Here is a 27,523-nt window from a genome sequence, read left to right as displayed (position 1 = left end):
GTAGGGTCAGTCTTTACAAATACTGACATTGGTCCCATCAGTCTAATCCCGGAATTGTTGGGGATGACTTGATAAAGCTGCAGAGTACGGTTCTGCCAGGCATTGGGCCTTATCCAGAAGGGTATTTAGGGTAATCGCCCCAAGGTATTTTGGATTTCCTTACGAATTTATCCCTTTATTCTGGGCGGATTATGGGCCTGCCGAGGACTAGACTGTCCTCGGCTGCCTCCCAAAAATTGGTCCGTGCTCGGCGTCATGGAGCTTGGGCCACAGTTCTCCTCGGATTGGGCCCTCGGACTTTCTAAGGGCAAATGGGCCTGGTCCACGAATTGCTGGGCCCCACACTAATCTAATATATATATAATCAAAGACATATGATTTGTGATTGATCTTATAATATCATGTCACATAAGCTTTTGAAGCCTCATAATTTTACACATCACTATTCTAATATGAATCTTAATTAAATTTAAATTTTATTCTATATTTAAACATTCCATTCCATTAGAATCTTGGTACAATATATTTTCTTTAAATAGTAAAATATATAATTCTATATACATACACAATCATAATAAATGCTTGATGTAAGGACTCGATTTGTAACGAACCGTAACAGTGTTGGGTTCGCACGTAAAAAGGCCCAAACAATATCATTTATAGAGCGTGGGTTTGAAAGGCTAGGCCTTAGTCACCAGACAGCGGGTCTTTTCGTGGTGTTCATATATGGTCTAGATCGTGTTTGCCCTGAGAGTCTTTCTCCTGGAGGCGGGCTGGGAGGCTCTAATTTTTGGCCATTTTTCCCAGCCCCTCTTCTGGATTGCTTATTTTTCCTTTTATACTAGCCTGTGTTCCTTATCCTCCGTCCACGTGTAGGATCGACATTCCAAGACTGATACTTGTCCCATCAACCCATACCCAGAGTGGTTGGGGTGGTTGTAAAAGCTGGAGAGTATGGCTCTGTCAGGTGCAGAGTATTAAATGGCAGTAAGGGCAGCTTTCCCTGGTCGTTAAACTATCCAGGGTGTCCTTCCCTATTGACATAGATATTTTTAGATTTTTTCCAGACTGTTTCTGTTCCGTTTTTGTCCTTCCTTCCAGGGGGACCTCGGACATGCCGAGGACTGATTCGTCCTCGACTGTGTCCCAGGACTATTTTGTACTTGTATTACCTATTCTGGGCTATAACCCTCCTCGGCTCGGGCCTTGGGCCCCAATGAATAAATGGGTCAGGGCCTCAAATCTTTGGACCCCACACTTGATGTTAGAACTTAGAATATATACTATATTGTTCCATATATAGTATTGTTTCTCAAAAAAAAAAAAAAAAAATACTATATAGTTCCATAGAAAATTATTGTGTACTCCTAGAATACCATAATAAATATTTATTTGTGGGTCCAAAGAACTTAGCGACCTCGGCCCACTTTGTACTGGGCCCAAGGCCCGTGCCGAAGAGAGGAAAATGTCTGAGGATGTACAATGAAAGTTCAAATGGCCTAGAGATGTTGCCGAGGACGATCCTGTCCTCGGCATTCCAGAATCCAAAAGGAAAGAACGGTACGCCATCAAAGGCAGCCTCCCAGAGCGCTCCCCGAAAAAAGGACGAGTACAGTAGGACACACACGGGGGTATGGTGTAGGAGCAGTTCAAGGAAAAGCTGTCACCTCCACATTGAATGCATCCAACTAACGTTCTGGCTGCATTAATAAGGAAAGGACCCCTGAACAGTGCGGCCTTGGTTGCCGCAACTCACAGAGGGTTTGGAAAAGTGGCTGATGGGACAAGCACTCAAGTAATGACATGCACAATCAACAGGTGGAGGGTCAAGATCGACTGGAAAGAAGTATATAATGTGAGAGACCATCCAAGAATGAGGGATGGCAGAAAAAGAGCAGGAGGAGAGAAAAAAGAGAAAACTGTAGCAGTCTGCATGGTCTTGAAAACAACTTGTAACCTAGTACTGAAAGTAGAAGAAGAAGAATACTAAGTTCCTCGGACGAAACGCCTGGGGAGAACATTCCATACTTGAACCCATTTCCTTATTGGTCAGTCCGCACCTAACTGTGTTTAGTGATTGTGGTTCAGACTAAGACCTAGTTTTTAAACCTATTCTCTAAAAATTCATTATATTAAGCCAGTTGGGCTTGAGACCTTTCTTCCAATAGAAAGAGCGCTCAAACCCACTCCCTACACTATTAATTATCATAAAATTTCATATATAGACAAAAAAATAAAAGAGAAAAAAATCATATTATTTTATAATTTTCCCACTGTTATCAACTAGTTTATTTATTATTTAGCAAAAAATACTATAATTTATTTATTAATTACTAGCATGGATTAGTAAAGTAATAAAAAAAAAAAAAAAAACTTTAGTCGATGGTGTTTATATGAGAGAATATCAAGTTAATCAAGTTGTTGTGAACAAGTTTGAATTATTGGTTCTTTTAACATTTTGCTTTTTTGAATTATTGGACAATAAAATGATATATATATATATATATATATATACATATATGGGTTGGATTCAAGTTACATCTGGTATAACTCTAAACAGTGTTATACCACCTAATAACTTATTATTGAATTCATATTTTGGAAATTTTACTATTGGATTACATGTTCTATATGTTTTTAACATGCATGCCAATTTTCATGCTAATCGGATGTTATTTACCATTTTATCCATAAACACATTTTTTATGTATTATTTTAAATTACAAACACTTAAATTTAAACAATTGATTGATGGCATGACTATTGATATTCGATTATTTTGAAATTTTGCAAGAATAGAGAATATACGAAGATAATGTAATCCAATGGTGTATTTGTCAAAATTGGCATCCTATTAAAAAATAATAAGTGGTGTAACATTACTTTTTTTTTTTAGAAACGTGGTGTAACATTACTTAGAATTACACCATGTGTAATTTGAATCCAATCCTATATATATATATATATATATATATATCATATGCACTAGCCTATATGTCTCATCACACCCCCTAAGTATTTTTTTTTTTATTGAAAAATATAGCAACTACAAATATGATGACTGAAAATTATTTATTTTTAAAAACAAAATAAGAAAGACTCACGCACTCATTCCGTAATTATCATCCGATTTTGGTAATTCTTTTAATGTGATGATTATTATCAATGTTTTAGTGACTGAAAGATGATAATATAAACGAAGATGATAATATATATTAATATGTGCTAGTTTTTAAGAGAAAAATGTATTAAACGTGGGTGAGATATATAAGATTTGTTGTAAAAATGTTGTGAAAATATTGTGGACATATTATTTTTCATATTTAAATAGGAATAATGCTAGAGATACAAACTATTTTACAAAAAATTCTACAAACTGCTGATGTGGCGAGTAATTATTGGTAAATAAAAAAGTGATATTAATGATGGACATAAATAAAAACTAATAAGAGCTAGCCACATCAACATTTTGTAAAAATGTTGTAAAATAATTTGTGTCTGTAGCATTACTCATTTAAATAGAGGGTGTGCTAATTTTTAGGAAAAACGCTTCTTTTATTATTATTTTTTTTTGAATTTTGTTGAATTATAATTTTAACCATTTTTTTTTATATTTTTAAGAATAAAGATTATTTAATTAGATTAGAGGTATTTTTGATATTTTTTGAATTCATAATTAACTTTTTGAATCCTCTTAATATATAGATATATGTTGGATTTTTTTTGGATGAAATAATAATTAGTTTTTAGGGTTTGGTTTACCTTCAATACTTTTTTAACTGGACATATTTTTTTGTTTTAAATATACAATGAGTCAATGACAAGTAATAGTGAATTTTAATTTTAACATTTTATTTAATTAGTGAATAATGTAACAATCTCTTGTTGAAACAAAATAAGATCTATTTTTAAAAAGTATTAGGGGTAATCAAAACCCTAATTTTTTGGATAAGCTTCGAAGATATTATTGGGTTTGCTTGGAAAATGGAATACCGTAATTTGGGGTCAAAAGGTGCGTCAATCCAACGGTGGAAATTGATCCGATTCGACCGCCATAGAGAGTCACAACTCGTATATAAATAAACGCGCTTCTTGTTTAATCTCTCCTTTCTCATATAGAAGGCCATAGCGAAGTAAAAAAGAAAGAGTACAGCAAAAGCAGAAAAGTCGACCATGGCGGACGGTGATATTCCTGAAGATGCCAATGAGCGTAAGATTTTCCCTCTTGAGATTTTTTTTTTTTTTCATCTCCTTAAACTTTCCAAAGTCACTGGGTTTTGTCAAATGGGGTAGCCTCAAAATTCCATTCTTAATTTTGTTTGTTTTTGTTTTTGTTTGATTCAGATTGCCCTGGTACTCAATCAGAGTCCGCAGGAAAATCTGACGCTTGCGAAGGTTGTCCTAATCAAGAAGCTTGTGCTACTGCCCCAAAAGGCCCTGACCCAGGTTTTCTACCTCTTTCATTTTTTTTTTCCAGCTCTATAAAATTCTTAATTTTGTTTTTGTTTTTGTTTATGTTGTTGTGGTGGTTATTTTATGTTTTACCAGTTGTTCGTGGAGTAATTCTGATTTTTATATGTCATATTGTCTGAAATTTGAGGTTTTGAAAAATTTTAATTTGTTATCTTTATGTGCTGTACAAGATTGGTTTTAGCGTTATTGAGAGTATGGTAACCCACAAACCTATGGTGTGAATTTAGGACAATGTTAAGCTTGTTACTTGTTAGTGTGCGATTGTGTAAGCTGTTGCAAAATGGCATTTTGGGTTTAAAATGAGCAATTGTAAAAAAAGCTATGAGGAGTTGCTGTTGCGAAATGGTGTTTTCGTTTTTAAAAACGGACTCTTGTTGTCTCATGCTAAACTTTGAGTTCTAGAGTAGCAGTGTATACGTGTTATAGCTATAAAACTGGCGAGTTTGTTGTTGCTTGTTAACTTAGAGCACATAGCTAGGAAAGAGCCCTACTTTGGAACAAGTTGTGTAAAAGATTACATGTGAATGGATGAAAGGAGAAAGAGGAAGTTATGGTTTAGAACATCTATTGGTGTGTTTATTTATTATGATTGGTTTCCATTTTTTACAAAACTAGGTGAGCTTATTCCAATAGAGGCTAAAACTGCCATGTTTGGTAGCCTAGAACTATTGAATCAGAATGCTGATTCATTATCATCAACTGTATTGCACTGCAGGGTATATGATTATAGCTTGATAAAAAAAAGGTATAGAATTCATAAATATCAACTGCATTGCAGGGTATATGATTATAGCTTGATAAAAAAAAAGGTATAGAGTTTACCCTCCACAATCAAATAAAGATTAGCTCAAAGCAATCCTGTCACCCATCAAATCACAGAAAGCTCATTGTAGCACACAACTTTAACCAGCATTAATCCTTTTTTTGATAGATAATGATAACTTTATTGACAGACTACTTCATGTACAATGATCAGAAAGAAGCCTAAAAAATTACAGCAAAAAAATTATGTACAAAAAGGCAATGATTCGCATTAATTCTGGTATCCTCATTCCATGTTTTCCCTCAACAACCACAACAACTCTTATTGGTTTGAAATATTAGAGAGGGAAACTGTCTCTTTCTTAATTAAGAGAATCATTATAGAAACCTTCCTCCATAAAGATTTCAATGAGTGGGTATGGTGAGTGAAACCACCAAATCAGCAAGAACCCACTTCTAAATGACCTTCAAAAAAATGCAAATATATTATATACCCATCAACAACCCCCTATAAAAGTCCCAATAGCACAATCTGTAATGAAATTTTCCATTAATTACTAACCCATTTTGTCCCGCCAATGTATCAACTACCATCACTAACTTTTAGTACCTATACATCAAACAACCATGTAAACCAACTACTGATGTCATTTTTATTTAACAATCTTTAAAAGGTATCTTCTTACATTGGTTAAGTTTCACTGCCTATATACCAAACAAGCATATAATTAAACAAGACTATATATTGAGTTGTCTGTTTACTAAGAAGAAGGAGAGGAAATTACTATGATGAATTTGACAACTTCGGACAAAATATTTAGAGGTGTGACAATGACAAGTAACAGTTAAAAGAATCTTGAACTTTTCTGTTAAACACAAAGGAGAAAGATTTATCTTACTTTTTGAAAAGAAAGGGAGGGAGTTGATTAACAATGAGGATTGTTGTACAGTATACTCTATGACGTGCAACTAATCTGAGATAAGTTCTCCTATATCAAAAAAAAAAGAAAAGAAAAGGAGGAGTTGAGAAGGTACACAGAGTGAGCTCTAATAAAAAAGGTGACTTATTTAAGTTCCTGCATTGTTGGTTTCCTTATCCTGGCAGCTGGGCATGGTTTCAGTTAGCCCTTGATATTACAAGCAATTCATCAACTGTCAGTCAAATTAATATCTTTTTCTTTTTCCTCCTTTTTTCCTGATAAGGTGTTTGCTGATGATGAGCATTAATTTATTTCATTTACTTGTTTGCCTGAACATACCCTTAGACCAAAATTTTCAAAATTAAAACTAAGTGAAAATTCCAAGAAGAGCATCACTCTCTGGGGCTTGCAGCCTGAAATGAATGATAAATGTATGGATTAATTATTCAAGGATGGTGTTTCATTTATGTATAACATGTTTTAAGTGTCACTCTGGTTTAGTTAATATTCTGCAAACATATTTTATGACTTAGAGGTGGTATGCTTATTGTCTTAATGTTCTATACTCTTGTTTCTGCAGACTTGGTTGTTATTGCAGAAAGGATGGCTAATGTTAAGCATAAGATACTTGTTTTATCAGGGAAGGGTGGAGTTGGCAAGAGCACATTCTCTGCCCAACTTTCATTCGCCCTGGCAGCTATGAACCTCCAGATAGGTCTGCTTGACATTGATATATGTGGCCCGAGCATCCCAAAGATGCTTGGCCTAGAAGGTCAAGAAATCCACCAGAGCAACCTCGGCTGGTCTCCTGTCTATGTTGATGATAATCTTGGGGTCATGTCAATTGGATTCATGCTTCCTGATCCTGATGAAGCTGTTATATGGAGGGGCCCTCGCAAGAATGGGCTCATCAAGAATTTCCTGAAGGAAGTGTACTGGAATGAACTTGATTTTTTGGTTGTTGATGCTCCTCCTGGGACCTCAGATGAGCATATCTCAATTGTTCAATGCCTTGGGGCTACTGGAATAGATGGTGCAATTATTGTCACAACTCCACAGCAAGTCTCCTTGATTGATGTGCGAAAAGAAATCAATTTCTGCAAAAAAGTTGGAGTTAAGGTTCTTGGGGTTGTTGAGAATATGAGCGGCTTGTGCCAGCCACTAATGGATTTCAAGTTTATGAGGACGACAGAGACTGGTGAACATATAGATGTTTCGGAGCGGGTTAGGGAATATCTTAAAGAGAAAGCACCAGAACTTCAAAATTTGATTGCTTGCAGTGAAGTGTTTGATAGTAGCAGTGGTGGTGCAGAAAAAATGTGTAGGGAAATGGAAGTGCCTTTTCTTGGGAAGGTGCCATTGGATCCGCAGCTTTGTAAGGCTGCTGAAGAAGGTAGATCCTGCTTCATTGATAAGAAATGCCAGGTGAGCGCTCCTGCACTGAAGATCATCATAGAAAAAATGATTGAAAATAATGGATTCTCAAGTATGTTGGTAGATAGTGCATAGGCTGTTAGCTTCAGCTTGTGGTCCTTATGTGGATCAAAATTTTGTGTTTCTTTTTATGTTTAATAATAGCATGGATTCTTAAGCTTGTGGCTTTTGAATCACTCGACTTATATGTATTTATTCGTAACATGGCTTATATGTATTTATTCGTAACATGGCTGCTATTTGAATGTAATGATATTTAACCTCTGGAGTTTTGTGGCCATGCTTTGTGCATAGTCCTTTGATATATCTTAAAGTGATTAGGGATAATCTGGCTCTGATGCATACACCAAAAGCATTTGTTCTCACTTCAAAGGTTCTTCTAAAATGCCAGCAGCAATCATTGTTAATCATCCTTGATCAAAGAATTAACCCCTGTATCAGCCACGATGATAGTTCCATGCCATATTCAAATGGACGTTAGCTACTAAATTTAGTGGCCAACAATGATTAAAAGAGCTGTGTTATGATGTTTGACTATTGGGAATATTACACAAAGTAATAATGGAAGACCAAGTTTAACGCAAAAGACGAACAGAAAATAAATAATTTTGAGACACAAAATTGTTATTTTTAGACAATATTTGCCCCCACACTATTGTTGCTATAAGGTTATTACAAACTTGTCTCCAAGATATGATTAAGTTGTTGGATTCTATAGATAACAATTCCGGAGAATATTCATAGGATTTCTTATGTTTCTTAGAAACTAACTTTTGGAAGAAAAAGAAGCTATCAAGTGAACATAACCCACTATTTATACTCATAGGGTTCTATTTCACCAAAAAGCACGTATGAAGAGTTAAAACGTTTCATAAAACTATTCACAAGGTTTGAAAGTTTTTCAAACCTTCAAAATGTTTATCAGAAAATTCTGCAAAAAATTCAATTTAACAAGTCTTGACCGATTGAGAGGAATCGAGAATCGATCAAAGGCTCTTTTTGATTGATTGAATAAGAATCAAATAGTAATCGAGTTAGGCAGGAGCTCCAAGATTATTTTTCTCATCATTTCGATCAATTGAGCAAAAGTTTTGACCGATTGAACATATTGAATTTCAAATTTTCATTTAGAAAATTCTTGAACTTGAATTTTTACTTTATCAACTTTATGAAACAATATTCTCCAAAAATCAAACATTTTTATTATAACCTATCCATGTATATACTTATATATACAACACTGACTGTGAGTTGATTCTTAACAATAATAGATGTATGAGACACTTGTAATATGGTTATCGTCTTCTCCCATAACGCCAACTGTTTTATCAGTTTATCTTGTTGTGCATTAAAATTTCATCAACTTAATTTTGATACAATTGGCCGCTGAATCACATGTATCATGACGCTAATAAGAAGCACATGATATGCAGTTGTTATATAAATTCTGTTGACTCGAGGGGTGGCACAATGGATTGAGGATCACACCTCAAGAAGCACTCTTTTGCTCCTTCGTTTATAAAAAGCTAATTGAAAAAGAAAATTATTACATTCTTCGATACGACAAAGGCATTTATAGTTCGGTTACATTTACGGTTTGTTAGGATCACCCCAATCATAGTTGTCAAAACATTAATCACATCATGAATTAAATTTGATTTTACGTGTATAATAAGAAAGAAATAATGATTTATCTTGTATCTTTTGGTCCTATCAACTAATTTCGGTGATGTTTTGGGAGGAGTTAAGTTTGTGTAAAAAATGAATTACTTCATTGACAATTACGTCATATTCTTTACCCGATGCATGCAACAGTCCTCTCACAATATGTGGATCCCACTGACCAGTGGAACCCATCTGCTGCATGCACACGCACAGGATGTACTTTCTAGTTTCTCCTATAAAAGAGCACAGACTTGGTGTGATCTCCATATTTCAACCTTGGAGGAGAAGTTAACTTAAGCTATTAATGACAGTCAAGACTTTAATTTTATAGAAGCATCCAGAATATCACCAAAAATACACTGCTGATCTCTAAACTCTAATTAGTAATTATCATTACTGATGGAAACCAAACTAAAAATAGTAAAATTTCCATTCAGTTTTACTGATTCTAACCTGCAGATCCGTGAAAAATTCACGAGAATTATTCTTTTTTTTTTTTAAATAAAAAAAAAGAAAGAGAAATCCCATGATTCCCATGTGTTCTCTCGAAATCAACGGTGATAATGAGCATTTAGTGGTCCCCACTCTTTCCCTCCCTCAACAAATCCGCGTCTTCCTATTTTTTCACGTATATATATGAAGTGATGAACTTGCTCTCTCTACTGTAAAAGTCTCGTTTTCATTCACAAAGACTTTCTCCTTCTAACGTTATATATATATATATATATATATATATATTTTTTTTTTTTTTTTTTCACTTTCTCTGAGGAACATGGGGAAGATTAAGATTGGGATCAATGGTGTGTATTTTACTATTTTCAACTCCATTCGTGTGTGTGTGTTTTTGTCCATTCATGCATGCATGTGTACATGTCTGTGTTTTTTAGAAAATGATGATTCTTTGTTTTGGGTTGTGTTTGAAACTGGTGAAGGATTTGGAAGAATCGGGCGTTTGGTGGCTAGGGTGGCACTAGAGAGAGATGATGTTGAACTCGTCGCTGTTAATGATCCCTTCATCACCACTGATTACATGGTAACTCTTTTTTCTAATTAATATCAACACTATATATGATAAGTGATAACACGCTTTTAAACCTTACCTTAGGCACCATTTGTCTAATCAAAATTTGTGTTGAAAATCAACATTTGGATTTGTTTTTATGATGTTTGATATTCTAGATATAACATGAAAAGCTTTGCTTAATTATTCCAAATGATTAAAAGTGTTCAGTTCTTAATTATTACAAATGATTTTTTTTTAAATTTGTATTTGCAGCATCATATATCTAGTTTTGCTTTGTAGAGCTGTGCACTCAATGGTAAAACCAGGATTTTGATTTGGGGGACAAGATTAGAATAAAAAAATTGGAGACAAATTTAATTCTAAACATGTATATTAATATAAGAAAACATATATATTACTTAATTTAATCAAACCAAAAATATTGATTAAAGAAGAAAATATGATGTAAATGTAAAGGGAAGTTATTATTTATTTATTTTTGGTTCTTGGTTCCAATTTCTTTTTTAGAGCCTAGTATTAGTTAGAGTTAGTATAATCATTGTTATGTGTAAACTACTTATTCAAAATTTAAGGTGACTATAAGTCTATAATTCAAACAAGTAAAAAAAAAAAAAAATCAGTATATAGTTATTAATATATGAAATGAAAGATTAATCAAAACATAAGATATTCAAACAAATCATTTGAATACTTAAAATTAAAATGAAAAAATAAAATAAATTAACTTAGAAGTATTAAAAATATCATCATATACTTGAGAATTTTGTAGAAGATGTTGAATGTTGTTTTTATTTTTGAATTAACTTAAAGGTATCAATGTTTATTCTTTCTTTGTTAGATTACATTTGAACTATCAAATGGTGGGTTGATTATAAAAGACCTTAAGAACTATATATAAAATTGTAATATTTTTTTAATTTTTAAGGCAATGTATAAAATTTGGAACATTGTCTGGGAGATATTGCAATAAAATGTTGTAATTTTAAGACTATGTTTAAGAAATTTTTTTCCTCACTAATATTTGGAGAGTTAAAAGTTATTTTCATAATGAAGTTTTGATCTTTTTTTTTTTTGGGGGGGGGGGGGGGGGGGGTGGGGGTGAAGTTTAGAAAAAAGAAGTTTTGATTTTGAAATATTATAAAAAAATAATTTTTTAAAAGAACGTCAAGGGGGTTTGGGTAGTGTCATGGGGCAACTGCCCCCCTGTCTCCGCCCATGTTAGCACCCGTCAGTTCTTCATTATTCCATGGAGATTACTTCTGCCTTTTGCTGTTAATAATTTTGCAGTTTATATATATATAAAAATAAAAAAGTAACAAAAAAATAAAATGGGGATTTTTAAAAATATTATTTTGATATTGCAGAATTAACATTAAAAGCTTTGCTTGTTTATGCCAAATGATTGAAAGTGCTCGATGACTGTTCGTATGCTAAACTTTCTTTGTAGCCAAATATTGGGTATTTAAAAGCTTTTTAGTTGTCTAGTTTTGCTTAGTACTATAATTTTGATATTGTGCTGCACAGACCTACATGTTTAAGTATGACACTGTTCACGGCCAATGGAAGCACCATGAACTCAAGGTTAAGGACTCTAGGACTCTTCTTTTTGGTGACAGGCCAGTTGCTACTTTTGGTATCAGGTATTTTCAACTTTTATTATTTAGTTCTTTGTTCATTTTCTAGAGGGAAATTAGATTTTATTAGTACTTGTATAATATATATAGTTGTTTTTGATATTTAGGAACCCTGAAGAGATCCCATGGGGTGAGGCTGGAGCCGAATTTGTTGTTGAGTCTACTGGAGTTTTCACTGACAAGGAAAAAGCCGCTGCCCACTTGAAGGTTTATGATTAAGTGCTTGAATGCTGGTTTTGTGTTTGATTTGATTATGGTATATATATTGCTCCTAGTTTGTGATAGTGATATTAGTATTTTGAAGAGGAACTATAGGAATGGTTTTTCATTGTGTTGTTATCTTTCATATGATAGATTCCAAAAGAAAATATCAAAAACAAAAACAAGAGAGAAAATAAATAAAGATATTATCGTGTTTTGTGAATCAAATTTTCTGTTTTACTTCCATTATGTAGGTTTCTCAATTCTTTTACCTATTCTCATGTTTGGGTGTATTTCAGGCTGGTGCAAAGAAGGTAATTATTTCTGCACCGAGTAAGGATGCTCCCATGTTCGTTGTGGGTGTCAATGAGAACGACTACAAGCCAGAACTTGACATTGTCTCTAATGCTAGCTGCACCACCAACTGTCTTGCTCCATTGGCTAAGGTAATTTTAAAACTTTTCTGGTTACTTTTGTGTTGTGCAAAACTATGCCTTTAAGAATTGAGAAAGTATAAAGATTTAAGTGCAAATCGTATGATTTTTGAATATATCTCTTTGTAGGTAATTCATGACCGATTTGGTATTGTTGAAGGTCTTATGACTACTGTCCACTCCATTACTGGTGAGTCTATGTTGGAATACACTCTTTTCAATTACATGGTATATGACTATAGATTGACATGACTTCTATGTCATATAGCCACCCAAAAGACTGTAGATGGACCATCAATGAAGGATTGGAGAGGTGGCAGAGCTGCTTCCTTCAACATAATTCCTAGCAGTACTGGAGCTGCTAAGGTATTAAATTCTTGCATCTATGGTTTGATCTGCATAAATGTGTCATTTTTAGCATGCTTTGCATTTATCTTGCTGGATGTATCATATAGGTGAAATAAGAAAAAAAATATATCCTTGTGGAATTCATGATTAACTAAGCCCCCTCATTTTCTTTCTTTTTACTCCATACCTTTATGATTACAAAATATCTTCTCTCTTTGGCATGTACTGAATTTTAGTAGTACCAAACTTCAGTCTTCTTTAGCTCACTGGTTAATCTGTGTGTTTTACTCTTTAACTATGCAGGCTGTTGGTAAAGTTCTGCCTTCATTGAATGGGAAGTTGACAGGGATGGCTTTCCGTGTTCCTACGGTTAATGTTTCAGTTGTTGACCTCACGGTGAGACTTGAGAAGAAGGCCAGTTATGAGGAGATAAAAGCTGCTATCAAGTAAGGATTAGGAATGCTTTCCTTTTGAATTTTTTGTTTAGGGAAGAAAAGGGTTCATGGGTATAGTGTAAAGCTTCTACTATTTACTAATCACTAGGGAATTGTAAAGTAAAAGTATATAATGTTCCAATCACTACCTTTCCTTCATCTCCTTATTTGTTTTATTGTTGTGTAGGGAGGAGTCTGAAGGTAAACTAAAAGGAATTCTTGGTTACACAGAGGAGGATGTGGTGTCATCTGACTTTGTGGGTGACAGCAGGTGCTGTGGTTTTGCTAATTTTCCCCCCTAAATGAACTTAATTGCTTTGATATTTCATTGTCTTTTTCTAGCTGTTGCTACAAGTTAATATTCAATTGAAGCTTTGTGTTTTGACTCTTACTTCAGGTCAAGCATTTTCGATGCCAAGGCCGGGATTGCATTGAATGACAATTTTGTGAAGCTTGTCTCTTGGTATGACAATGAATGGGGTTACAGGTAACATATCTATGTCTTAATAATAATCTTACAATTGACAGGGAATTAAAAAAACGTTGTCATTGTGGTCTTTCTTGTTTGTAAAATGTGGATGCTTACATTAGTGGCTTTTGGCTAGTAAAATTGGTCTTGACAACACTATATTTACCTGCACTTAATGTTGTGGCGATTGTTCCAATTTTCCAATTACAACCTTGAATTGATAGCCACGTTTCTATCTTGATGATATTGATCCTAGGCAAGCCAACTAATGTCCAACTTATGAAGAAGCTGATTTGTTTTCATAGCCACTTTTTTTATGGCCAACTGCATTGCAGGGAAAACATACTTTTTAAGTATAGATGATTCAGAACATTCTTTACAACTAACAAATTGTATTATTAACAATGGTAGTTGTGATAATTATAATGGAATCCTTAAAAGTATGTAAATGGTTATTGGCCCCATTGTCTTTAGCAGATGTAATTTTGTAAATGGCAACATTTACTTGTCAATGCATGCCTTATTTTTCTCTCCAGTGTTAGTTCTTAGTTGTTCACTATCTTGCTTGCCCCAACCAGTTCTGGCTGATAAATTTCCAGCTATCTTTGGTTTACTTTTGAGATTACTTTCTGAAGTGATTTTGTTTTGTTGCAGCTCACGTGTTATTGATTTGATCCGACACATTGCCTCCGTTCAATGAGTTGTGTTGGAGTCTAGACGATCACCATGTTTTACCCTTTCACTTCCCTTTCCTTTGGCATAGTTTGCAGCTTAATTTTTGTAAGGTACACAGAAATGTTTTGGAATAATTGATATGAGGATGGTTATATACCATGTGTCTCTTTTAAATTTGGTGTCATTGTATCACCCCTTTCTTTCTTGACTGGTGTTTTCCCATAAGATATGATTATTAACTATCTTATTTCCTAATTTTGTGGCTTTCTTGGATGGTTTTTCTGCCTTGAAAATTTAACAGATTCTGCCGTGATTTATTTGCTTTGGTTCTCTTGTTGTATGCTATATACGAAAAAAAAAAAAAAAAAAAAAATCATCACGATTGCTAAGCTCATCAGTCCACACATTTTCAAGAGTGAAAAGATATACTTTCCATTTTTATGGTCTTACAAAAGAAGAAGAAATATAACACAATAAAAGAAAAGAAATGAAAGAGTGTTTAATGAATAAGTATACTTATTCAATTTCAAATGAGAACAAAGAAGCCTGCAAAGCAGGTCAACTAATACAAGCAGCAAAACTGCCCACAAAAGAAGAGACCAACCCCTTTACAGACAACACAACATTACTCATATTGGAACACTACAGAACAAACCACTCTTAACAAACTAAAACACCATATCAAAAGACTTTAAGAAATATAATCTGCTACAAAACCATACCAAAAACAGCGCAACCAAGCAACTCAATAAAGCAAGCACCAAATAAGGAATCTTCCATATGCAGCACAAGGTGCAATACAATATTGAACTCTTCAATTTGGATCTTGCAGGGATTTTAGTTCTACCCCTCACATCAACAGCAATACAGTTCAGGATTTGTTCTTCTCATCACATCCTACAATTATGAATCCTTTCATTCCCTTCCCTCCAAACATGGTAGATAGATGTGTTCCCAGGCCAATTTTCACACAACCTGTGCCTTAAAAGTTTAAACCAGTACCCTTCAACCTATTGATCCCCCAATTCAACTCATGTTCCCAATTTGGCCATCAAAAACACACAACAACAAGATTTACTTCCACAATCTATGCGTGACTGAACACTCAAAATAAAGGTGGTCTCTTAATTTAATCTTGCTTCTATAGAAAACACCAGTAGTATCACCTTTATAACCTCATACGAGTGTTCTATCTCTTATAATCAATCTGTATTTGACAGTTAACCAGGTTTATGAAAGCGTGTCTAGGGATAAAACCAGAAAACCGTACACTTCTCTACTAATTTACCACAAGCTGTTTGTGCCTAATAGCACCCCAGGTATCTTATGAATTGTAATTACCATGCGTAGTTGAAAGGACCATCTTCATTCCCATTAATTTGAACCTCAAAACACTTACCACCGACAGCAACCAGCCACTCAAACCCGGCAAGAGGTCAATCCCACCAGCTAATTTTAATAACAAAAATTCTAAGACTATATAAAATGTCACAATTTATGCCACAACTCTCCACATGGCAAACTGTGAGTGGTAAAGAAAAAAGTGGTAGGTCCATATGAAAGTGATAAACAGCCAGTTACAATTTACACGTAGAATAATTGTGGCAAAAGTTGTGACATTTTATGTCGTACTAAAACTTCTCTTTTAATAAAGCTAGACTACTTGGCAGTTCAATGGCCCCTTAGGGTGCCAACTCTCGTGCCAAAGATGAATAGAAGCTCCTTCCCCAACCCCTAAATTGTGTTGGAGGCCTTGTTAGCCTTCTTAAAAAAAGAACAACTTATGAGGAACTTGGAAGGATGTGGATATTCCAGAAGCAACCCCCTTTAAGTAAGTACAATCTAATCCAAGCAATCCAAATTGAACCTGCTTGGGTAAAAAAGTGTTCTTCCTCTTCTCCTAACATGTCCCAAGAAACTGACTCCAGCTGCTTTTTCAGCTTTACCAGTCCATAAAAAAGCATTTAGTTTTCGCTCAATCATCTTGATAACTTTCTTAAGCAACACAAAAGTACCGTGCTACAAAACTTGGATGCTAAATAACACTGATAAGCGCATAGTGGGTTGCTAAATAACACCTATTACCATATTTAAGTAAATTGTGTGATTTAAAGTATAAATAGATAATCTTTTGAGTTGGCGGCTTATTGCATAGTAGGTTGGAGAAACTTTTCTTCGAACTAGTTTGGATGAAAATTGTCCATTTTCTTTTACACCGCCCAAATGGTAAATGACCAGAACTGGTTTAAACTTTATAGGCACACATACTGAGAGAGTACAGGGCTGGCCCCGGTGCTAGATTGTTGAGAGCACTAGAGCAGTGCTTTATATTCTGACCTATATTTCTGTTGCTTGCCAGACCACACAAAACCTGTCTGAAAAATAATTTTTGCATAAGCTTTCATTCACAAAAACAGAAATGCAAGCACATTGGCATCCTTCTTGCTATCCTATTAAAAAAACCAAAAAATAAAAACAGATTATGAGAAAGAGTGCATTTAGGGGTTCCAACTACGATAGAATAAATGAGCCTGTTCATGAGCTTAAAGTTTTGTTCTTAGATACATAAAGCTCACATTTAGCTCAGGTTGAGCATGGGTAAGTGGGTATCATAACTCAACTGGAGATCAAACCACTGTATTTTTTCACAAACCCAAGCTTGAGCTTATTTGCAGGCTTGCAACCCTATCCGATGGCAGTAAATGCACATCTGTACTAGATAAGCGGATACAATTCTGCACTTACTAGGTATTATATGAAGATAACCACCAGAAGCTACATAACAGCTATATACATTACCAAGTGCATACATGGTTGAATTCATGACATTGTTAAGTTCCACAATCTATAAAACACAGAGAACCTAATGACAGCGTTTAGATCATCTTGTATTGTGTCAAAGGGAAATCAATCAATAAACCAGAACCATCAATGATGGCCATAAAGTAAATTGGGGAAAGGAAAATGCATTTGGCATAGATGAACATATCAAAAACGCAATTTTATCACATAAGTTATAAACATTGTCATACTTCTAGGACAGGGAAAAAAACCCATGCTCTTCAACAAAACATCCAAAACAGTTTCCTGACTGGATCTTAAGAAAGTTCAAATGATATGATCTTAGATACATAAAGAAACAACTTCAGAGCAATAAACCAACAATTTGTCCAAATCCATGACCTCGTCATGCTGTTATGCCATGTCATGAGACCCTGCAAACATAAAAGCCAAAAAATGAAAATTTATGATTGGATGTTTTATGATAATATTTGATCTGTCACACTGACAGTTTTGTGGGCTTTTTTTGGCATACAGCCTCCTAAAGATGAATCCAATTCACAGTGTTTCTCATGATATGTAATGAAAAACATTGAAACAATTGCCAATGTGACCCATAATTTTTACATGTGAATCAGAACAAAGCACGCAAGCTAGTTAAAATTTCTATTCAAGTATTAGGAATTCATACAAGAGTCATATATACAAAAGCAACAACAAAGGTTGAATACATTTATAGAGGATAGTCTTACTTTTCTGATGTCAAGTCAGGACTGCAACAAGAAAATGTGATTCCTCCACAGTCAAATTGAATAGTCTCAGCAAATTTTATTAAGCTATAATAACAAATATCACTAAGTTTTTAATTATCAAAAGAATGTATTTGGGAGCAAAAGTGGCAACCCCCAGATCAGAATTTTTACAAGTTAAATTTTGCAAAAGGCAAACACAAGATTGATAACCAGTGGGGGAATAGGTGCTGTTATTAGAGATGGAGAAGGCGTGCTTCTAGCTGCCGTTTGAGACAAATTGAAGTCATCAATACAACAAAATCTCATGCAACTCCTAGCTGCCCATAAGACTCATATTTTAAGCATTGAGGCTGGCTTTTGGAAGCTGCAAGTTGAATGTGAAGATCCAAAAATTTTTGGGGCTCTTACAATAGACAGAGATGATCTCTCAGAGTTTGGTTTGCTTCTTGATGATATTAAAGTCGCACTGAGCAGACTCCTAGTTGTCTCTATTATTCCTATTAATAAATCAGTCAACCATGCATCTCCTGTTTTAGCTAAGCATGCTCAAGACACTGAGGGACCTCTCCTTTGGATTGAGGATTTCCTCCTTGCCTTTAGAACATTGTATATTCTGATTCTCATTAATAAAATTCTTCCTGCCATTTTCAACTCAGAAAAGAAAAGAAAAAAAGAATGTCCTACTTTTGTGGTGTTGTTTTATCCTAACTGATTGTCCTTAATACCATTTTAAACAACGCAAAAGTTTCACACATATAAAACAGAAACAGGTCAACCCCATAGTTAAACACAGATTCACTTTTTTTTTGGATAGATAATAAGAGTTTTATTGATGAAAAGGAACAATGTGTTTACGATTGTAAACTCACTGCTCTTGAAACAAATACAATCAGGCTAAATAACTTAAAAACAGGTTAAATTTTATGCATTGTAAAAAATCAGGCTAAATAACTTAAAAACAGGTCAACCAACAGAAACTTATGCATTGTAAAAAACAGGCTAAATTTTTTCTTGATATCTTTTCAAGCAATGATTTAAAGCAAGTCTATTTCAAGACTATAATGTATTAAAAAATACTTCTAAAGAATAAATAAATTACATTATTAAAAAAAATTATAACTAAGGCTATTGCTAATCTCCAACAAAAAGAAAGAAATGAGCAATGATAAAGTGGAAGAACCATTCCATCTAGAGGGAGAAGTGACTTCAATAATAGCCACAGAATCATCATAACCAAAAAATATCACATAATTTTGGGATCATTCATAGGGATTTTATTAACTAATTGTCTTACCTCATGTGGGGTGGTGTTCCCAAATGCATACACATATACTGGCCTAATTATGTTTAAGTATATTTATTAATCAATAGAACCCTAGACTTAATGTATAGAAGCTCAAAACTCAAAGCCCTAGGGCCTAGGCACTTCACAAAGCTCATTTCTTGATCTTGAAGGAAATGACATGCACCATTGATTTATCATACAAACACATTATTCTTAAGGTGATATATTACACAAGCAATTTTTTGCTTACATGTCATGCAATTCTAAATTATCATGAGAAAATGCTAAGATTACAACTATTTTTACTACTTACAAACTGAAACGAATTTCTTGTGTTTAAAAGTTAAATAAATCAGTTTGTATGGCTTATCACATTAGCAATTATAGTAAAACAATGAAAACATGGTAATGATAAGAATGAATATACCTTTACTCTCAACGGTTGGCATTGAGAGCCATCAGAATCTGCTGGCCACCGGGCAAGTAAGCGACATTCGGGGACTTAGCGAGAGTCGCGGCATTCTCCCTCATGGCCTCAATCTTCCTGAGCTCAATGAGTCCCGTTCCAGCCTTCTCAGTAGCCTCCGAAATCATCTTCGCCGACTCGCTCTCTCCTTCGGCCCTAATGATCGCCGCACGCCTCTCCTGCTCAGCCTTCGCCACCACAAACTTCGACCTCTCCGCCTCCTGCTGCGCCACCTGCTTCTGCTCAACGGCGCGAGAGAACTCAGCGCCGTAAGACAGATGCGTGATCGCCACGTCATCGAGCACGATGTTGAAGTTCTTGGCGCGCTCGGTGAGTCCGTTCCGCACAAGCGCCGAGACCTGCGGACGCTCGGTGAGTAGCTGATCGGCGTTGAACTGAGCCACCACGGCCTTCAACACCTCGTTTCCGATCGAAGGGAGGACCTTCTCGTCGTACTCGAGACCTAGGGTTTGGACGATCTCAGGGAGGCGCGTGACCTCAGGACGCGAGAGAACGCGTAGGGTTAAGTTGACCATCTGGAGATCCTTAGTACCGGAGACCGAAGAGAAAGTGTGTGGCTTTGTGCGAATATCGAAAATGAAAGGCTTCTGGAGCCATGGGACGAGGAAGTGAGTACCTTCGCCGACGGTCTCGTTGAGAATTCCACGGACACGGTCGAAGATGACGGCGCGCTGGCCACCGTCGACGGTGTAGAGAGATGAGCTGAGAGCGGTGGCGCCGGCGCCGAGTCCCAAAGCGGCGCGTGCGATGTTGGTCAGTAAAGAAACGGCTTGGTTACTACCCATGGTTGAGTGAGTGAGTGTGGGTTTGTTAGGGTTTTTGGTAATGGGACAGTGAGACTTTTTGAGCGGCTGAAGGTGAAGAAGGGTTTAGGAAATGGGTGGGGTTTTGGAGGTTGGGTTTATGTATTCAATGCTTTTTGCTTGGGAAAAGGGAAAAGAGCGAAACGCTTCACTTCGACTACTTGAGCAAGTTATGGACTTGGGCTGTAATGAAATTTAATTATTTGGTCCAGTTCGTATTTTCTCTGTTTTTTTTTTTTTTTTTGGGAGTACTTTTTTTTGTTATTCTTTAATAATCAATAAATTAGAAGACGTTTGGATTGGTTTATTTTGAGTTATATAACTCAAAAACCTTAACTCAAAACTCAACATCCGTGAGACCCACTAGTTGAAATATTGTTTGGTTTAGTTTCCAGTTCTCATATCTCAAAATTTTGAGTTTTGAGAATGAGGAATTAGAACTCCTCAGAAGCTGTTTTCAGTTTTTGAAATATGAGTTTTGTGGCATTTTTTTGTAAATAATTGCAAACATGTGAGACCCTCTTTAGTGTATGGTCACATCATCCTTAGAGCTGTTGGAAGCTTTTGCTGTGCCAAATGCTCCAGCTTCAGTTTGGCCTCTGTTTTCCTCTCTTCTCTTTACTCCGCTGACTCTCCATTTACAATTTTACACCTTCTCCATTTACTGCTTCTCCATTAACACCTCTCACCCACCTCTACCAACATACCATTATTTCAAACTTTTGCCTTTCTTTTATTACTCAGACGTCTCACTTGTTCCATTTTTTCACAAGCCACTCTTAACCCAACACAAAGCGAGAGGAAGAAGAAGGAGTCTCAGCCAGAAACAAGCACACCCCGACACATCCAATACCAGCGCCGACTCTAGTTTGGGAATCCAACCTCTGCCCAGGTGACTGCATTTTCTCTCTCTCCCTCTGTAAACCCACCTTGCTCTATTTTGTGTTCCTCTAAATTTCAATGTTTGTATTCAAAGTTTTTGTTCAGGTGCTTTGTTTTGATTTTGTTTGTGTTTCGTTGTTTTTTTCAATTTCTCTAAACATTGATGGGTTTTGTAAAATAATGAAATTTGTGTCTATTACATTGTTAAGATGGATAACCCACTGGTTGATTTTCAAGTTCTTTGGGGGCAGAGTAAGAAGGGGAAATCAGACACAATAGAGGCCTAGAGTTAAAAGGGAAAGGAAAAACCCGTGGGGTTTAGGCACAACAGTGGGTACGACTAGGCTAGAAGACACGAAGAAAGGGGTTTGATGGAGATGAGTTTCAACCAAAATTTGGGAAATTAGGGGTTCTTTTGAGACAGAGATAAAACAGAGAAAGAAAAGGAACTCACCAGTTGGCTATTTGCAGGCGATGGGTCTTCAGGATATGGAGGCAGAAGTATAAAGAAGGAAAAAGAAAAGAAAAAAGCTCAGACATTTCTCTTAGGTTCGGCGTGTGTGTGTCTATGGAGATAGGAAGACAAAACAGTATTGGGTGAAAGGAGAGAGAAGAGGACACGCGCGAGAGAAAACCAACTTTCTGACTTGTGCAGGCTGTGGGCTCCGCCAAAAAGTGAAAAAATTGAGGATTGAGATGTGGCGTACGGTTTTGAGATATTGGAGACAAACAAAATTTTTAAGTTTTGGGTTTTGAGTGAGATAGAGTTTTAAGAAATGAGTTATGTTTTTGAGTTATGTGTTTTGAGTTTTGAGATACTTCCAATCCAAACACCCCCTTAGTTCCTAAAAACGTAAAAATGTTGTGTGGGTATTTTATCATTTTTTATTAAAAGAAATAAGATTTTATTGGTAGAGTTTTAGTGCACAAAAACATTGGACCCAATTCAATTCCTTATTATTTGTGAGAAAAAAAAAATCACCATATAATGAATTATTTCCAAAAATGATGGTGATTCTTTCACTATGTGCTCACCGCGTTGCTGCGTAAAAATGATGGTGATTCTTGATTTTAAATGATATGACACATCATGCATCTTTAAATTGATAAAATAGTGAATATATACTTTGCTATTTTTGTTTTCCAAAAAAAAATTACTATTTTAAAAACAAATAAAGACATGCATCTTTAGATTGATAAAAAGGATAATATAACCTCTGCTAAAAAAATCTTGATTTTTAAACGTGACACGACACAACATGCATCTTTAAATTGATAAAAAAAATGAGAATATACACTTTGCTATTTTTGTTTCTCAAGAAAAAAAAATTTGTTATTTTAAAACAAATAAAGACGTGTTTATTTTCAGTCAACTCTACTCTACTCATTTCCACTCTTCTTCCCTCTCCCCTTAATCCAAACTGGCCATAAATGGATAAAAAGGTGAATATTCAATTTACAATTTTTATTTCTAAAAAAAAAAAAAAAAACTTTGCAATTTTAAAAACAAATAAAGAAATAAAGCCCACTAGTGGATTTCGGCTCAATTGTAAGAATGATGAAGATGGCCCAACATTAAGACAAAGAACTTAGTTTTAGAGTTGGGCTTTTAGCAATGGTTTAAAGCTATTATGGCCCAAAAAATAGTAAGAACAGAACTTTCTTGTCCCTCTGTCCATTTCTCCTTCAACAAATTGCAGTGGCTGCCATTTTTGGTTTTGGGTCTCAGAGAAACCCTATCGCAGAAGAAGGTTCTTATCAAAAAGCAGGGGCCACCATATTGAATTCGAATCTTCGAAATCTCGAACCAGGTATTTATGCATATTGAAATTTTCTGAATTCCCTCACCGTTTGAGAAGTGGTAGAGTAGATCTAAAATTACAAGCTTCTCAAATTTGTTTGTTTTTCCTCTGATTTCTCCAGCTAACCAAACAGTGCGCTAAAGCTGCGGTAGTGTCAGAGTGTCATTTTCTTAGTTTAGGGTTCTTCAGGAGTTCATAATTACAAGTACTAATGGTATTCATTGGATACTAGAAGTTGTACTTAGGTTGCGTTTGTATAAACTATTGCAAAACAGTGTTTTGAGTTTAAAATGAGCGTTTACGAAGAGTTTTGGGTTTTAAAAATGCTCTTTTAGGCTACCAAAAACGACTAACCAAACGGACCCTTACAGTCATACTAAACTCATGCTTAATTCCTAGTTATCTAACGTTTTAATCTAAATTTTGTTTGTTTTTTTTTTTTTTTGTTTACTTTGCGATTGACATTTGCTATGAATGGCATTTGCTATTAATGATCAGTGAGGTAAAAGAAGAGCTTAAATAACATTTAAAAAAAAGGACATATTTGTTAATTAAGGATGTTTCAAGGTGACAAAGAGTATATGATTTTGGACACAATAGGATAGAATGGCAAAGAAAAAACACTAGTGGTGGACCTGATTAATCTATTGAGAATCCATAGCCAACCCAAAATGTTTTGGGACTAAAGCTTTGTTTTTGTCGTTATCTGGTAGTTGTTGGAGATAGATAAGAATTTTTTAGGTTTTTTATAATCCTGTTTCTTTTTTTTCTTTTTTTGGGTAAGTTGTTGAATGAGGAAACTGAATTGGTGCTATTCTAATTCCTTATTTTCTTGAGTCGGTTATGTTACACTCAAGCTGTTTGATGATTTTAATACAAGGAACTACTAGGAGGTTTTAGTTTGGCTCGTGATCCTTTAGCAATATAGAGGGTAAAGTTGAGTTTGAATGTGTTTGGGAATGTTGAATTGAGGTTTAATGCTGAACAAGTTGAGTACTTTAGAAAGTTAGGAGTTGCAAAAGATTAGTAGAAGAGAAGCTTTGTGATGTACAGTTCCATTTTATGATTGCGATTATTGATTTGAGGGATTATTCTAGATACGTGAGAATTAAGAATTACTGACAATCTGTTCATGTTCTTGTTTTAACAAAGCATTTGATATTACTTGCCAAAAATTAATTCTAACTCTGGATGTTGGGACTCAAATGATTTTGCTTCATTTGGTAGTCTACAAGCTTAGTTTTGTTGAATGAGCACTGGCATTTTAATTTTTAGATATAACCCTGTAAGAGAAAGGTAGTTTTTTTTTTTTTTTTTTTGGGGGGGTGGGGGGTATAAGTAATGAAATTTTATTAAAGTCTAAAAGAAAGAGAAATAGTTAATACTACATTAGAACGTATCTTACTTATCAAAAAAACAATAGCATGTATCTCATTATGGCCCAAACATGGGACCATTCAGAAAATTATTGGTCAAATGTTGTCTATCTGTCAAATGGTTGAATGAATTGCTCTAAAATGTAAGCATTCCTGGTCTGTGCTTAGCTTCCCTTGAAAATTAACTTTAGAAGGATATAATCTGTTGACCAACATACATTCATGCAGGAGATGGAGGAACTTGGAAACTAGTAAATCCATTTTAAATTGATAGTGTTAGGGTATAAATCCCAGTTTTCCTGTTAAGAAACAATTCCTTCCTATATTCATTTACATTGATGACACAGGTTAAAGTTATGGCAATGAACCATGTCAGATTGATTAGAAGCATTGCCATTACCAGGGAGGCAATGGGGGTGGTAAGCCGACGAACATATTCTAGTGGTAAAGCAAAGAAGGGATCTAAAGGGAGTGCAGCCAGTGATGCACCAAAAGAATCAATTCTTAGCAAAGAAGTCAAGTCTACTACAGTGGTTGGTGCTAATATCCTCAAGGATGGGGCAGATCCCAAGATCCTACCTGATTCTGAATACCCCGATTGGCTATGGCATTTGATCGATAAAAAAACAGCATTGAGTGAATTAAGGAGGAAGAAAACTGAAACCCTCCCTTATGAAGATCTCAAACGCTTTGTTAAGCTGGACAACCGAGCAAGGATCAAGGAAAACAACTCCCTTAAGGCCAAGAACTAAATTAAAATCTGTTAGAGGCGTCATTTATTTGTCAAGTCTGGTTCATTTTCATCTTCTGGGATTCTTTTGGGTGATTGATTTGCATGTGTGGAAATGATCAAATGGGATTGGAACAGAGAAGAAATGATTTAGAATTTCTCTGTAGCTTTGAACACTTTTCCTTCACTTTTTAGATTTATCATGTTTAATGATGCAGAAAAGATTTGATATGTTGTCACTAGCATTGTGGCAGAGCCCTACCATGGCATTATCTTTTGCTTAACATTATAATTGGACTAGGTTGTACAGTCACTTTGTACTTTTTTTTTTGACCCTGAGTTCCTATTAATTTCCCTCATTGTAGGGATTTGTTGTTCATTACTGCTTTGACTGTTTGACGAAATGATGTTATTATGGTAACAATCTTCCAGATGTGCAATGTAGGGTGGAATGGCTCAAATCGTTAATAGGACCTCCAACATGATATTTTAGTTATACACATTATGCATTATAGACTTGTGGCTGGGGGTTGTGGAGCTGGACCCCATTTAGACAGGTGATTCTTTACTTTGAGAGGTGTCACTATGTGAAACCTAGTTGTGGGAATTAACTATTAAGATAGATTTTCTATAGGGTCCATTAGATGTTGGTTCATGGTTCCTCTCTGGTTGCAATGCAAAGGATGTATTATCCTACTTTTCAATTTACATTGCATCTCGTGGGTATTTTTCCCCAAAGTTGAGATGCATTTTCTATAGGGTCCATTAGATGTTGGATCCCCAACTGCTTGAGGCAAGGATGTTCCAATATAAGGTGCTGACATTGAGTGCGCTCAAGGCGTTATTGGATTTTATACATGGAAGATATTGGGTTCAATACAGACTATTATATGTACTATTCATTGCATCACTCTGTTGGGAGTTGGGACCTGAGAGTTTTGGTATTGCAATTAAACTTCATAGGTGGAAGCCACATCCTCTTGTCCCCTCTTAGCAATGGTGGGGGATTGGAGTTTATCCTAAGAGATCTCTTTCTTTTTTCACTTTTCCTCGTATCATTGAGTTGGAGCCTTGGTGGTCCAGCCCTTCCTATCAAGTAAACTTGATGAACCTATCTGTCCATATTGCATGAACTAAGGACATATGGACACATTGACATTACATTTGTCGATCGTTATCATCTTATAATCGATATGAATTGGTTTTGGTGGTCCAGATTTCTTGCCTTCTTGGTACTCCTATGAACTATTGTAGTGCAGCATGGCTTACATGTTACAACCTGACCCTCTAGCCCACCATGATGGTGTTGTGTTGGGACTGAACTATGTGCTACAATAGAGATTGTCATGCCTTTCTTCGAGCCATGTGAACATTAGGCTTTATGACTCCCATTAAAGTGGGAAAGAGACTAGTGGAAGCAGAAGAAAAGAAAAGCAAGAAAATGATAGAAGCAGGGAACCAACACATGCATTATTATTGTTAAAGCAGGTATCCCACCCTCTATTATGGCTTTTGATGCAGGTACTGCAAAAAGTAAAGCTGCCTCTCACATGTCATCCTTTTCTTTTCTTTTTTGGTCAAAAAAATTTATTTTAGAGTTTGTACCTTCTAGTTACAGGGCTTTTAAAGAGCCAAAATGGCACCGCTCACCAATCTGCAAGGTACAAGCCCCCAATATAAAAGCTCGAACAGAGTAGCAAATCCAGCTAGCTTCCTCATTGAGTATGTCATACTTGATTTGCAGAGGTTTGGAAGCATTAGTGGACGACATATGCCAAACATGGGGTTAATATGTTACCTAACATCTTTATTTCCGAAAGGGGTAGATGAGCTAACTAATTGGACAAATTCTTATAGTTGGGTCCCACAACATGCAAATCAGTTGAGCTATAAAACTCGCTACAAAACTCGTGGTATTACACTTTAAGAGTTAAACGTAAATAACATTTAAAATTAATTAGAAAGCCCAAAAATAAAATAAAAAATAAATAAGAGAGGGCAAGCATGTTTTTCTCTACTTGATATCTTTTTTGGGGGGGATGAATTATACACGTATGTAGATCTTAAAACTCATGATGTTGCCCTTCATCTACTTCTTAAGGGAGAAGAATTGTTCTTGGAGACAAAGTTTGGCAAATTTTTTGCGAAGATT

General features: G+C 35.3%; 4 protein-coding genes across 4 annotated transcripts; 3 read left to right on the top strand and 1 right to left on the bottom strand.

The window, feature by feature from the left end:
• The first annotated feature begins 3,966 nt into the window (after positions 1-3,966).
• Positions 3,967-7,916, top strand: LOC115976508 (cytosolic Fe-S cluster assembly factor NBP35-like). Its single transcript, XM_031097812.1, has 3 exons — positions 3,967-4,210; positions 4,345-4,446; positions 6,736-7,916. Exons 1-3 carry the CDS (start codon positions 4,174-4,176, stop codon positions 7,662-7,664), a joined length of 1,068 nt encoding a protein of 355 aa, XP_030953672.1. The 5' UTR covers positions 3,967-4,173; the 3' UTR covers positions 7,665-7,916.
• Positions 7,917-9,914: 1,998 nt separating this feature from the next.
• Positions 9,915-14,722, top strand: LOC115976506 (glyceraldehyde-3-phosphate dehydrogenase 2, cytosolic-like). Its single transcript, XM_031097811.1, has 12 exons — positions 9,915-9,975; positions 10,006-10,054; positions 10,187-10,287; positions 11,803-11,918; positions 12,020-12,119; positions 12,413-12,559; positions 12,677-12,737; positions 12,816-12,913; positions 13,199-13,341; positions 13,517-13,600; positions 13,727-13,816; positions 14,453-14,722. The coding sequence occupies exons 2-12, from the start codon at positions 10,027-10,029 to the stop codon at positions 14,496-14,498; spliced, it is 1,014 nt and encodes a 337-aa protein (XP_030953671.1). The 5' UTR covers positions 9,915-9,975; positions 10,006-10,026; the 3' UTR covers positions 14,499-14,722.
• A 2,615-nt stretch (positions 14,723-17,337) lies between these two features.
• Positions 17,338-20,743, bottom strand: LOC115976505 (prohibitin-3, mitochondrial-like). The gene is made up of 2 exons (XM_031097810.1): positions 19,719-20,743; positions 17,338-17,688 (listed from the first exon to the last, which is right to left on the bottom strand). Exon 1 carries the CDS (start codon positions 20,561-20,563, stop codon positions 19,727-19,729), a length of 837 nt encoding a protein of 278 aa, XP_030953670.1. The 5' UTR covers positions 20,564-20,743; the 3' UTR covers positions 17,338-17,688; positions 19,719-19,726.
• A 2,357-nt stretch (positions 20,744-23,100) lies between these two features.
• LOC115976504 (54S ribosomal protein L37, mitochondrial) lies at positions 23,101-25,750 on the top strand. The gene is made up of 2 exons (XM_031097809.1): positions 23,101-23,274; positions 24,989-25,750. The coding sequence occupies exon 2, from the start codon at positions 24,998-25,000 to the stop codon at positions 25,391-25,393; it is 396 nt and encodes a 131-aa protein (XP_030953669.1). The 5' UTR covers positions 23,101-23,274; positions 24,989-24,997; the 3' UTR covers positions 25,394-25,750.
• Positions 25,751-27,523: the final 1,773 nt, after the last annotated feature.

This window comes from Quercus lobata, chromosome 2, assembly GCF_001633185.2.
Source record: "Quercus lobata isolate SW786 chromosome 2, ValleyOak3.0 Primary Assembly, whole genome shotgun sequence".
In the NCBI taxonomy this organism is placed as follows: domain Eukaryota; kingdom Viridiplantae; phylum Streptophyta; class Magnoliopsida; order Fagales; family Fagaceae; genus Quercus; species Quercus lobata.
Note: the sequence above shows the minus strand (reverse complement) of the source record. Positions and strands in the feature narration are given on the sequence as shown.

Coding starts and splice junctions, on each gene's coding strand:
- LOC115976506 (XM_031097811.1), top strand. CDS start 10,027: ATGGGGAAGATTAAGATTGGGATCAATG. Junction 10,288..11,802: donor TCATCACCACTGATTACATG/GTAACTCTTTTT, acceptor TGTGCTGCACAG/ACCTACATGTTTAAGTATGA. Junction 12,738..12,815: donor TACTGTCCACTCCATTACTG/GTGAGTCTATGT, acceptor TATGTCATATAG/CCACCCAAAAGACTGTAGAT.
- LOC115976505 (XM_031097810.1), bottom strand. CDS start 20,563: ATGGGTAGTAACCAAGCCGTTTCTTTACTGACCAACATCGCACGCGCC.
- LOC115976504 (XM_031097809.1), top strand. CDS start 24,998: ATGGCAATGAACCATGTCAGATTGATTAGAAGCATTGCCATTACCAGG.
- LOC115976508 (XM_031097812.1), top strand. CDS start 4,174: ATGGCGGACGGTGATATTCCTGAAGATGCCAATGAGC. Junction 4,211..4,344: donor TCCTGAAGATGCCAATGAGC/GTAAGATTTTCC, acceptor TGTTTGATTCAG/ATTGCCCTGGTACTCAATCA. Junction 4,447..6,735: donor CCCAAAAGGCCCTGACCCAG/GTTTTCTACCTC, acceptor TTGTTTCTGCAG/ACTTGGTTGTTATTGCAGAA.